The following is a 13,264-nucleotide window of genomic DNA, read 5'->3' as shown; positions in this document are numbered from 1 at the left end:
CTACTGCCAGAGTAACAGTGGAAGCGCCTGTGTATCTGGAGCTAAACATGGTGGCACGATTGAGGTACTGGGTGGGTGGCAGAAGTTAAGAGGATATTTTATTTTATATTTACCTGGGTGGGAAGGGGGAGGGCTGGTACCAACAATTGCATTATTTTTAAATTTGAAGAGGTTTAGGGGGGGGAGGCGTGCAGACTAGCAGGGTGTTTAGATATTTGTGCTGGATGGGGTGCTGGGAACTGGGCCAGGAAACCAGTAAATTTATTTTTTTTTAAGCAAAGGAGTGCTACTTAACCAGATATTTTCAAACGATATCTGGTTAAGTAGTTTGTTTCTGGCCACACAAAGCCGGATAACTTTAGATCTAACCAGCCATATTCAAAAGCTAGTCAGTTAGGTTTAAAGTTATCTGGCTAAATGTAGCCTGGTAACTTTAGGTAGGTATGTTCAGCAGGATATTTATCCCTGCTATCTTTAACCAGATAACATGTCCGCTTGCCAGCTTGCAGAATACTAAGCACACAGCCCCAGTGGAAAATGCAGATAATGAGGAAATGTGAACTGGTTCTGGCAACATAGCAAAAGATCCTGCTGTTCTAAAAGCTGCGGGACTGAATGCTCAAGGGAGAACTGAGCATGTTCAATGCTGTGGGAAACAGTAAGGGAGGCCCCAGCTCTGGGTTTTCTCCTTTCCATGAATCCAATATGGCCACCCTCCCACTGAGGCAGTGATCTCACCAGCAGAAAGTGACTAACCAGCCAGCCCCACTGATGCAGGCCCCCCTCTCCAAAACCAAGGAATCTCGTGTCTCTCGCTCTCTCTTTCCTCACAATGCCAGCATAAAGTGCTCCCCCTCCTGCTAAGGACTACTGCATCCCCACATGTGCTACACACTGAGCTCCTCTTCCTGCACTCTGCAGGAGCAGCCATCTCCTCAAACCCCTTCTGTCAGCACTGACTCACCAAAGAAATAAGGAAAAAAAATAGCTGGCCTCCTGTTACTGAGCTCTACAGCCCTCTGATTTCTCCAACTAAAACCTACCTTTTTCTTTTGTTTTGTTTTCGTCGCTTGTAGCTGGGTCAAAGGGCAAAACAGGGATAGCTGAGAAGGAAGAAAAACCCATCTTTTTTTTTTTGGAAGAATAAACCACAGAAAAAAAGGAGAGAAAGATAGCGAAAAAAAGAGGAGGGGGGGGGGGGAGTTTCACAGCAATGCTGAAAAAAAAAACCCTGATCCACAAGGAAGCCCCCTGGCCAAAAGGGAAGCACAACCGGAGGGATGAGGGGAAGAAGTCCAAATATTATTACCCCAGGAGCCGCTCAACAGGAGGAGGGAGTCTCAAGACTAATCATCCAAGAAGCAGTCTTATCCACCAGATTCTTCAACACCCAGCCTAAAAATCAGGACTCAGTCACAGTACGGGAAGCTTGCCTACCATCTACTGGAGAAAGAGAATACTTGCAGGCTGAGTACAACACAAGACCCTAATAAGGCAGTGATCTTTACTATTTTTCAGCAGGGGCTACTTAGGCAAAAAAAACTTTCATGTGAGAGAGGAAGGACCATCATTGGACAAAGTGGCTCATATCCTTGTCAAGGTCAGAGAAGTGTGTGTGTGTGTGTGTGTGGGGGGGTCCCTCTCCAATCATGTGCCAGCCTGGGGGTGGTAGGGTTTTACCTCTAATAATGCTCAGGAGCACTCAGAGCAACTCGTGTAACTAAACGAAGTCCAATCCTCTATGTTCTCCCACCCTTGGCCCATCCCCCCCACCCCATTCCCAGACTCACTTCTTCAATTCATATCCCCCCCAAACACTCTTCCCCTACCTCATCTACCTCAACATTCACTCCCTCTCCCCAGCTCCACTCCCCCCACACAATCTTTCTCCAATGCACCCTATCCTCTACCCATCTCAGTCAGTCAGTCTCAACCCCCACCTGCCTCGCTCACCAATCAGCCTCAACCATCCTGTTCCCGCCCCCAACCAAGTTGACTCCCCCCCCCCCCCCCCCGGTTTATTAGTTCTCTCCTCACTGGCATAGCCTCCAAACCAGCTGCTCTATTTTCTTCCAACACCGCACAGCAATCAGTGAGGGTTTTGGTTTTTTTTAATTTATCAAAATTTTCAAAATTTAGAAAAAACATCTTTGAAAAGGAAACTTAAGGGACTTTCAAATCAAAATACAATGAAACACGGACATAAAGAAACAATTTTCTCATTCTTTTCATAGGAAATAGGCGGGAGAGAGAGAAGGGAAATTAGAGGAGACAATATATGAAACCAAAGAAAATAATAGCAAGACTGCATGATACCCTAATTCCCTTTATAGATCCTTCCTCCTCTATATATAATACACCAGGTCATTGCATTCTACCATTTATGAACTCCTGCAGCTGATCAGGACAGAAGAAAATATATGCATTTCCAGATAGCTTAATTACATATTTACAGGGGAAACGTAATAAAAAACTAGCCCCTAAAGCTAATATTTCAGACCGCATTGAAAGAAAAGCCTTTTTACGCAGCTGAGTAGTTCTCGAAAAATCTGGGTAAATACGTACTAGCTGCTCTATTTTCTTCCAACACCGCACAGCAATCAGTGAGTTTTAACTGATTTGCTGTGCTGATTTAGAAGAAACCAGCTGATTGCTGATAGCTGGTTTAGAAGAAAACCAGAACAGCTGCTCTGGAGGCAGCGCCAGCAGCAAGCCTATAGAGATGGTGAGGGGACAGTGTGTAATGGGGGAAGAGAGCCAGGAAGCCATACTTAGGATCTATGGGAACCGTCACTGGTTCCCAGGTCCTACAATGAAGAACACTATTATAAGGGGTGATGTCAGTAAACCTGTTATTCTCTGTTTCCATCTGCTGGCTGGAGAGCATAACCCATGTGTCCAGACTGGTCTGGCTGAAAGAAGAGGAACTAATGTTTTGTTCAAACTGCATATATAAAAAAAAATCTTTTAAAGTCAATACAAATATATGAACACAAAAAAAGAAAAGAGCTGAACTGAGGATAAGCACAGAGGAATAGTTGTGAAAAAGTGAGTGGAAAGTCCAAGATCAAAAGGAATGGATCTGGACAGACTAAATGGATCTTATGGTCTACCTGCCATCACATTCTGTTTCTATCTAAAATCAGAAAAAAAGGCTAATCTCAAAATATAAAACACAATAGCAAATCCACAAAGATTATATGCACTGGTTCACATATAATCAGAGCCCCCAGCCTCACAATAAAAAAAATGTTTTAAATATATTTAAGAAACCCACAGAAAAGGAAAAGAAAAATGTATAATTCATATCAAGCAAACATCAACTAATACTTTTGTGATTTTTAAATATATCTCTGCCCTGTTTTGAGGGCTGTGAGCAGCACAAGCTATGATGCATCCCTTTTTTTTTCTTTATTTCTTGCAATTACCCAGGGTTTTTTGTTGGGGTTTTTTTTTTCAATTTTAGATGTTTCTTACTATTTTTGTATTCACTGCTAATTTAGGGCCTGACCTGATTTATTAAGACTTTTCTCCCATTCTGTGTCTATGGGAAAAATGTTTAGTAAATAAGGTCCTGAATTTGGTAATCTCCCTTCACTTAGGTTTTTGAGCAATAGACAATCCCAGTAGCTAACCACGTAAAACATAAGAACATAAGAAGATGCCATACTAGGTCAAACCAAGGGTCCATCAAGCCCAGCATCCTGTTTCCAACAGTGGCCAATCCAGGCCGTAAGAACCTGGCAAGTACCCAAAAACTAAGTCTGTTCCATGTTACTGTTGCTAATAATAGCAGTGGCTATTTTCTAAGTCAACTTAATTAATAGCAGGAAATGGACTTCTGCTCCAAGAACTTATCCAATCCTTTTTTTAAACACAGCCACACTAGCTGCAAGGCCTGCTTTTATCTTCAAGCATACAGATGCTGGGTGTTAAAAGATATAATGTGTAACAAAAAGAAAAAGAAATAGGACAACCACAGATATGTTTTAACTGTACATCATGAATATCTTATATACTATACCAGCAAAATGTTCTTGGCATTGCTTGGGTAGTCTGGCCTATAACAGCCTGTATGCCCATGCATGTCGTGGGGGGGGGGGGGGGGGGCAGGGGGCCTCTGCCTGTCTCTGTGGGTACCAGTGGCTGTGTGCATGTTTAGGAGAGCCTGGTGCATGTCTGTCTTTCCCTGTATGCGTCCCAGTGTATACCCACTTCTACATGATTATGCACATTTGTGCCAGCTTGTGTGCACCTATTCCCACCTGACCCTGTGTGAGGGAGTGTGAGAGATAGGGCTTTGCAGACAGAGCATATTAGCGAACATTACTGGTGTTGCTTGGGTTGTCGGGTCAATAACAGACTGTGTACGTGCCTGTGCCTGTCTTCGATAGGGCTTTGCAGCGCCAGTCCTGGACTGCCACAACCACATCCGATTTTCAGGATATCCACAATAAATATGCATGAGATATTTTTGCATACAATGGAGGCAGTGCATGCAAATATACCTCATGCATATTCATTGTGGATATCCTGAAAACCAGACTTGGTTGTGGCACTCCAGGACCAATGTTGCCTACCCCCGATATAGATTATGCTTATAACCACCTTCCTTGAACAAAATTTCAACTCAAAGTGGTTTACAAAATAATGCAATAATCAAATACATCATAGTAATCATAATATAATCCATCAATAAAATCAATACATAAAAAACTACAATACATATATATATATATATATATATATATATATACTGTTTAAATCTATATACAGTATATATCTATATCTATCTATACATGGAGAAATTGCTACTTACCTGATAATTTCCTTTGTTTAGTGAAAGGTAGGTCAACCCCAATGAGTGGGTTATGCACCTCTGCCAGCAGATGGAGACAGAGCAAAAGCTGACGTCACAGCCATATAGTCTTGCACTGACATCAGCCTGCCAGTATATCTTGGAAAGGTCAAACTGTGGACAAACTGATTATACTTGAACATTATTATCCACAGACAAACATTCAGGTTTCTCAAGTAACAGGAACACTGAACTCAGACAAAGAAAGGAACATATCTAGCAAACTAAGGGCTAGAGAATTCACTTACCAGTTGACAATGAACAGCAGGAGTCATACTCTGCATAGCTCACTCTAAGAAAGGCTAACCACAAATTCAAACACTGGCAGCCAAGGGTGGGTCTGGGAATGACCTACCCATCACCAAAGGAAAGGAAATCATCAGGTAAGTAGTAATGTATCCTTCCTTAGTGTTTGGGTAGGTCAATCCCAATGAGTGGGATGTACCAAAGCTAATCTCAAAAAGGGTGGGAGGCTGCCAGAAGTCCAGACAATACCACCCGCAAAAAGGCGGCATGCTCCCTAGAGCTAACATCTAAGCAGCAACGCTTGGAGAAGGAGAACAAAGATGACCATGTCGCTTCTTGGCAAATTTCAATAGGCGACAAACGAAGTTTCGCCCACGATTCCACCTGAACCCACTTGGAATGCTGTCTAATCTGTCTCAGTAAGTCAACTTCAGCAGCCACCTTGGCTGTTGTAATGACTTCCTTAACCCAGCGGGTAATCATTGCCTGCATGCCAGAGCTCCTTACTTACCTCAATCATGGAGAATAAATAGGCAATCAGACTTCTGAAAAGCCTTAATCACCTCCTAACACTGCCATAAAGGACGCTTGATGACGAAGGAACGCAAAAGGTGGTACTCATCTTCATCTCTGGTCCTGTCTAAGGCAGGCAGACAAATGAACTGATTCAAATAAAACTCCAAAACCACTTTAGGCAAAAAAGAGGGCACAGACCAAAGTTGAACCGCACCCGGAGTCATATGGAGAAGCCTCACGGCAGGAAGGAACCTGCAGTTTGACTCGACAAGCCAAGTAGATTACTACCAGAAAACCTGACCTCAAGGTAAGCAGCCGCAAGGAAAAAGTATGCAGTGGTAGAAAAGTCGGACCCGCCAAAAACTCGAGGACCAAGTTATGGTCCCACAAAGGCACCGGAAGCCGCCAGGGGGAGTGAAGATGTTTAACTCCCTGCAAGAAACAGGACATGTCCAGATGGAAAGACAAAAGTCCTCCAATGACTCTCTCTCTGTAAGAAGCCAGAGCTTGGACTTGACCTTCAAGGTGCTAAGGGCCAAACTTTTAAGCAAGCCATCCTGTAAAAATTCCAAAATTAAAGGAATATCTACCTTGAGTGATTAAGTACCTCGCTCAGAACACCATGTCTCCAGACCCTCCAAACTCTAACCTAGGCTAGAGAAGTAGAAAATTTCTGGGCCTAAAGAAAAGTGTAAAGTATAGCAAGTGAAAAACCCTGCTTCAACAACTATGCCCTTTCAATGGCTAAACCGTAAGACAGAATCGACCCGGATCCTCTTACAGAAAGAGCCCATGATGTAAAGATCCGTCTGAGACAGTAGCCTGAGGGAATTGCCCACTAGAAGTCTCTGAATATTGGTGTACCACAGCCTTTGAACCCAATCCGGAATTAGTAAAAGGACGGTGCTAGTTTGATTTGTAAACCTTCTGGATAAGATTGCCTATCAGAGGCTAGGGGGAAACGCATACAGCAGTAGCACGCCGTGTGGCCCACTCCTGAAAAAGAACATCGATGCCCATTGCTTTCGGGTCCCACCTGTGACTGAAGTGTGGAACCTTCACGTAGTTGACGTTCGCCAACAGACTTACATCCAATAGGCACAAGCAGTTCACCAGAAGCAGAAAGGCCTCTCCACCAGTTCCCATTCTCCTAGGTCCAAGTTTCTTCTGATGAGGAAGTCGGCTCTGAAGTTGTTCTTTCCGGCTCTGAGGAGGATATGCTTAGGAGAAGCTGCTTGGCAAATTGGCAGCACATTAACAAATGGGAAGCACAGGCAATTTGGTTAATGTTCCATGCCACTCTGCTGCGCTCCAGCGCCCTTGCAGCTGCTGTGCTCCAGCGCCCTTGCAGCACCTGTCAGTGAGCCCTCCCAGTCCTGGAGGCTCGTGTCTGTCGCAAGTACCAACCAATCCGGCGTCGTCAGGGAATTTCTTTTCCTAAGAGGACCCGCCTATAACCACTAGTTCAACTGGGATCTCACCTCTAATGGGAGGAACAGCCTCACCACATAGTTCTTTGACTGCAGACTCCAACAGGAGATCAACAGGTGCTGAAGAGGGTGCATATATGCCATCTCCCAGGGAACCACTTTTAATGCAGCAGTCATCAACCCCCAGACCTATAGATAAGATCCACGATCAGACAAACAGGGTTCCGCAGAGATTGAACTCGCAGCATCAACGTGTGGAACCGAGACTGCAGCAGGAATACTCTGCCCCACCTTGTATCGAACCAAACCTTGAGATACTCCAGGGTCTGAGACAGCTGCAAATCATTCTAGGCCAGATTCACCCCCCAGCCTAGTTCCTGTAGCAAGGAACAACTCTGCGCGAAGACTCTCTTCTGCGGTTTTGGTTCAAATCAACCTGTTATCCAGACAAAACGGACCGCTGAATTTCCCAATGGATCGAAATATGCATCCAGTATGGGCCAAAATGACCCTTCTTTCTTGGGCATGACCAAATAAATGGAATAACAGGCAATATATCTCTGTGATTTGGGTTTGAGAATCATCGCTTTCAGATTCAACCTCCATTGAAATGTCACTTCCACTTCTACCCTCTGCTAAAGGGAATTAGATAGAGAGACCATGCAGGCATCTGGAGGAATGTGAAGAAATTCTAGAGCATACCTGTCCCAAAAAGCAAAGAGGAAGACGGTCTAACAAAGCCGTGAGGAATAAAAGAAGGGGATAGCCGAAAGTCCTTCAGAAAGTCTTTATTGGTTGCCCGACTCTAGGCCTGAGTTTCGCCCAACTGGGGCTGCTTCAGGGGCTGAATGAAATCTAAATCAGTGTATTCATAGGTGTGCTCAATCCATTGGAATCCACCAAAGACTTAACTCACATAGATACCATCATTGGGCATACAGGTGTCGCTGTTCGTTGGATTGCGTAGGTATTGTATATTATCCAACAGTAGGAAAATTCTCAATTGTAATTAAAGCAGCTTCAAAGTATAAAATACGTCTGAAGTCTACAGAAGATTAGTAATCACAGCAATTACAATTGAGAATTTTCCTACTGTTGGATGAATATACAATACCTACGCAATCCAACGAACAGCGACACCTGCATGCCCAATGATGGTATCTATGTGAGTTAAGTGTCTTTGGTGGATTCCAATGGATTGAGCACACCTATGAATACACAGATTTAGATTTCATTCAGCCCCTGAAGCAGCCCCAGTTGGGCGAAACTCAGGCCTAGAGTCGGGCAACCAATAAAGACTTTCTGAAGAACTTTCGGCTATCCCCTTCTTTTATTCCCCAAAAAGCTTTGAGAACACATTGATCCAAAGTAATCTGGCCAATCTGTGGTAAAAATGGGATAGACGCCACCTATCTCCTGAACCAACAGGTGAGCCTGCCAACCTTCATTGGCAGACTGAGGGGCTCCACCTCTGGAGTCTGTTGAGGTCCTCGAGGGTGAAAGGACTGAGATCTGCAGAAGGGACAGGACCTCTGGGAAGAACCTCCCCTATAAGGCCGAAAACCCCTCAAATGCTTTGCTTTAGGATAGACTCAATCCTACAATCCTGAGCATCTTTCAGTGCCGCACCTCCCTCTAACCAGATGGTGGCACAGTTCATGACAGAACACACCAAGGCATCCACCCTAAGGAAACGCAACCACTCTCTGGTTTGTGGATCTAAGGGATATAAAGCTGACAAGATGCGTTCTCCTATAAAAGAAGCCCCTGGCGCACTCCATTCCAGAAGTTAACTCCTGGAGTGCAACCCAGAAGGGAAAGAAACAAGAAGCTTTGCGTAGGGTGACCAAAATAGGAATGTCCTTCTGCCTCCCCAAGGAGTCAGTCCCAGCCGCTCCAAGGGTCTTCAATGCCTGAGAGACCAAACTCGGCAACTCATCTCTAAGAAAGAAACAGAGTAGAGTTTCATTTGGCTCCAAAGGCTGGGAAATGTTCATCATCATCATCATCATAGGTACCATTTTGATTCAACTGTATTCAAGTTTAGTCAGGCCACACTGTGCCATGGTGCTTGGCTGCAGAGCCAGACATAGGAGCACTTAGAATACACAGACCAACCTTAGTAGGCACTGGCGATTCAGAAGACCAGCCATGTAGGAGCGTCTCCCAACCCTGGAAGAATTCTGCCCAGGAAAAAAGGATGGGTCCATTCTAGGACCCACAGGCTCAAACCTGATGTCCTGAGAGCTAGTGGCTCATAAGGACTTGGCATGTGGATCAACCAAATAAGGGATACCCTCGTCATGTCACCCTCTGTACCAGTATCCACAGACTGCAGAGATGGACCATTGCAGCAAAATCAGAAGTGGGTAAATCGCCCCGAGCATCCAGGCAGTGCTGACATAGGCTTAAGGAAAGCTGTGGCTGAATGACCCTGAAATGGCAAACAGCTCAATGGATAAGTGCTTAGGCTTCCTCGCCGTGGGCGCCATAGTTGTAAGCATGCAAAATAGTGAAAGCTTGTGCCTGGAATATATGCACATAAAACCCATGCCCAAAATGGGCACCCAAAAAGTGTGCGCACACATATACGTGCATGTATGTGGGTCTAGGCCGCAAGCCCAAGCTGGGCGCCCAGTAAACCAAGGTGCCTAAGCAGGATGCACAAACAGATCCACAGGTGCGCACCAAGGATCCCAAAGCACAAAAAATGCGTGCAAAGGCCTCGCGGCCTACCATGCACTCAAAAAGAAGCCTGCAAGCAGGGCCTAACCAAATGGCTGCTGAACCGCTATGCCTGCACTGCCTCCTCAGCTCATGGAACTCCCCAGAGATTTGAGCAGGCTAACCTATGATTTTTCTCTTTTTTGTTTTTTTTTCTTTAAATATGAAAAACATTCACCTAAGCCCAGCCCTCATAGCTGAGAATAGGAATGGGTCCCAGCTACAGGGGGAGAGCGCTAAACCCTAACCACCAAGCCTCTCTCGACCTGCAATTGCTAATCACGCTTTAGGTACAGGCCCCTCAAGGCTACCGGTCTGAAGCACTCTACTGAGGGAGGGACCGCATGGGATCCCTCAGGAGGCAAGCGGTGCTATAGCCGTTTTGTCCCAAAAAAGATGTGTAAGTTGGGTTCACAACTGGATGCACAGAAATACGCTGATGCCCGCAGTGAAAATAGGCATGAAATCACCTCGTGGTCTATCCAGCATCAAAAGTAAAAACTTGGAATCGGGGCCTAGCCAAACGGCTGCTCAAGCCATTGTGCCTGCACTACCTCCTCACCTCACCAAACTCCCCAGAGACGTGAGCAGGACAGATGAACGACGAGGTAACAGACCTTTTTCTCCTGCTGCTGTATTATTTATTTATTTTTAATACAGCAAAAAAAAACAAAAAAAAAAAACTTTTACCTGAGCTCAGCCTTCCCTGGCTGGGAGGAGAAACATCTCCCAGCTATGTAGGGAGAGAGCTAAAGCCTTCACCGCCGAACCTCTCTTGGTTTGCAACCACTATTGGAATTTCTGGTCCAAGACAGTCAAGGCTATCTGACTGAGGGCACTCTACTGAGGTAGGGACCGCATGGTATCACTTCAGGAGGCAAGCGGTGCTTTATAAACATCTTTTTTTTTTTTTTTTTTTTTTTTTACTCACAAGCAATCCCTCGAAGGGAATGCATGTCTACCATCTGTGGAGATGGAGAATACTGGCGGGCTGATGTCAGGGCGGGTTTATATGGCCATGATGTCAGCTTTTGCTCCGTCTCCATCTGCTGGCAGAGGTGCATAACCCACTCCTTGGGCTTGACCTACCTGAAGGCTAAGGAACTATATATATATATATATATATATATATATATATATATCTATATGGCTTATGTTGGTCAAACTATCGTATCTGTGTGTAGCCACCAGGTGGTGCATGGAACAGTGGAAGGTGCAAAGACACTATGTTCTGTCTGCAAAGCCCTGTCGCATCCACACATAGGCGTACAGGCTCGCACATGTATATGCGCACACACACACGCAGAGACAAAACACAGGTACAGGCGCGCGTGTGCACACACAAACACATGCCCACACAAACAGGCAGATGAATACATACACACACAGGCCCCTACATCCACATTTGCACACATACACACAGGCTGTTACAGAGCTGAATACCTGAACAACCCGGCACTTTATACTAGCACATCAGTAAAATATAGAGACTGGGCTGGTGATACAGTTGGTAAGGGATGTGCGCTGCCATGCAGAAAGTTCCTGGGTCTTCTGTTACCCAGCAAAGCCAGGACTGGGGATGATGTGAAAGCAGTGATCATAGTTTCTGGGGGGTGAAAGAGTCGTCATGGTCATCGCTTAAGGGTGACACTTAGTAGACAAATCGAAGGCCCAAGATTGAAGGGTTCTGGAAGGGGCCTTAGTGTATGACTTTTGGCAGACGACTGTTTCAATGACCAGACTAGATATGGGGGGAGGGGAAGAAGGGAAGACTGTGGATTATAAAATGTGGACAAATTCTCAGGTATTTATTTTATTTAAACAATTTTTATATACCGTTTTTTTTTTTACTAGGAGGTAGTCAAAATGGTTTACATGATGAAATACATATTAAAAACAAATTAAAATAGTAAATACAGACAACGCTAGATGTGAATGAATGCTCATAGCACAAGATACTGACCCTAGTTCTGACTGTGCTGGAAGTACACAGGAATTGGAGGAAATTGCTGGATCAAACTATAAACATATACACACACACATGCTTAATACATTAAGTCTTGGAGGCATAACTCAAACCAACCCCACTCATTAGGGAAGAACAAGCTACTAGTCCAGCCACTCAAGCAATTAACAACCCATCTTCACAAAGCCTTATATCACCCACAAAGCCACCCCATATCCCCAAATAGCCACCAAAACACCAATCCCTCCTGAAGGAGCTCAAAAACTGACTTCCCCAAGGCCCCCCCCCCTTGCCTACATGGTTCCCACAGATTAGGTCAGTGAGGATGAATGTTTTTGCTAAATGCTATACCTAATAGTGCACATTGTACACTGCAATGTGCTTGAAAAAGGTTATGCCAAACAGCTTGTAAAAGGAAAGGCGCTAAGTATTTCTTATGCCTGGAACAACCCAAGAGCAGCCTGGAATCTGGATTCCTAGCCATAAGTGCCAGGCATTATATAGACAAAATATCTCACAATCTCACTGCCGTTCATACTCCAAACTCCAGTTTCAGAGCCTGTCATCACAATTCTTTGTTGAACATACATTTACAGGTCAAACAGCTTTTAAAACTCACAGAATATGTGGTTTGGATTTTTTATTAATCATACAATGCTGCACACCTGTCCAATATAAGACATTTTTTTCCTTACTTGTCCTGCTGAGTGAGAAGAAGAATCTGCTTACCTGCAGGGCCTGCAACTCCCACAAAGCCGTGCTCTGAGCATTACAGTACTCCGGTTCATCCAATTCAGGCAGGTAGAGCCCACTGCCCTGACAATCATTGTCCAGCAGGATATCAGTTTTAGGGAAAGTCTGAAACGTAGACAACACAGATATCTACAAGTGCAGGACTACATTTGACTATTACAAAACAGCTGGCTTTTTTTCTGGAATGATTTTCCAATAGGAGAAACAGAGTACTCCTTTTCTTTTTATTCCTGCACCTGTTACTTCTAACATACTGATGATTTTTCATGCTACCAAAAAATTCCTGGCTTATTTGCAGCACTTAACCTGCATCAGCGTTCTGGTGGCTGACAGAATCCCGATGCTGGAATTTGGCAGGACATGGAGTGCTAGGGTGGAAAGACGCTTAATGAATGCCAGCGCACGCTGCTGGGAAACCTGCTTCCTGCGTTTTGTCAGCATTAGGTCAAGGCACTCCAGCACTATTGCAATATCATCATTTGTAGCACCTGCAAAACAGAGTTAAAAGAGCAAATTAACATAGGGAGAGTCATTTTCAATAGTGCATAAGATAGCATACACACATACACACACACACCTCCGCCAGTTTATGTAGCCCTGCAGCCTTGTACCCTGACCCCCCTCACTACTTAACCCAGACCTCCCCATCCAAAAACTGCAGAAAAAAGAGCCAAGTGTGATTTCAGCTCCATAACTCAATATCAGGCACACGTTTGTACAAGTTCAGTAATATCAACATGTATACCCCTTACAAAATACCAATCCTCAAAA

General features: G+C 44.6%; 1 protein-coding gene across 1 annotated transcript in view; it reads right to left on the bottom strand.

Moving 5' to 3' along the window:
• Positions 1-13,264, bottom strand: part of NOC3L (NOC3 like DNA replication regulator) — a 180,870-nt gene that overhangs the window by 18,423 nt on the left and 149,183 nt on the right. Inside the window, exons 17-18 of the mRNA XM_029609874.1 lie at positions 12,800-12,981; positions 12,470-12,598 (exon numbers count right to left, since the gene is read on the bottom strand). Of these exons, the coding sequence (XP_029465734.1) occupies positions 12,470-12,598; positions 12,800-12,981 (311 nt within the window). The remainder of the gene's footprint in view (positions 1-12,469; positions 12,599-12,799; positions 12,982-13,264) is intronic.

The sequence above is a fragment of the Rhinatrema bivittatum genome, chromosome 7, assembly GCF_901001135.1.
Source record: "Rhinatrema bivittatum chromosome 7, aRhiBiv1.1, whole genome shotgun sequence".
NCBI lineage: Eukaryota > Metazoa > Chordata > Amphibia > Gymnophiona > Rhinatrematidae > Rhinatrema > Rhinatrema bivittatum.
The sequence above is the reverse complement of the archived record's forward strand: the minus strand, read 5'-3'. Positions and strand labels throughout refer to the sequence as shown.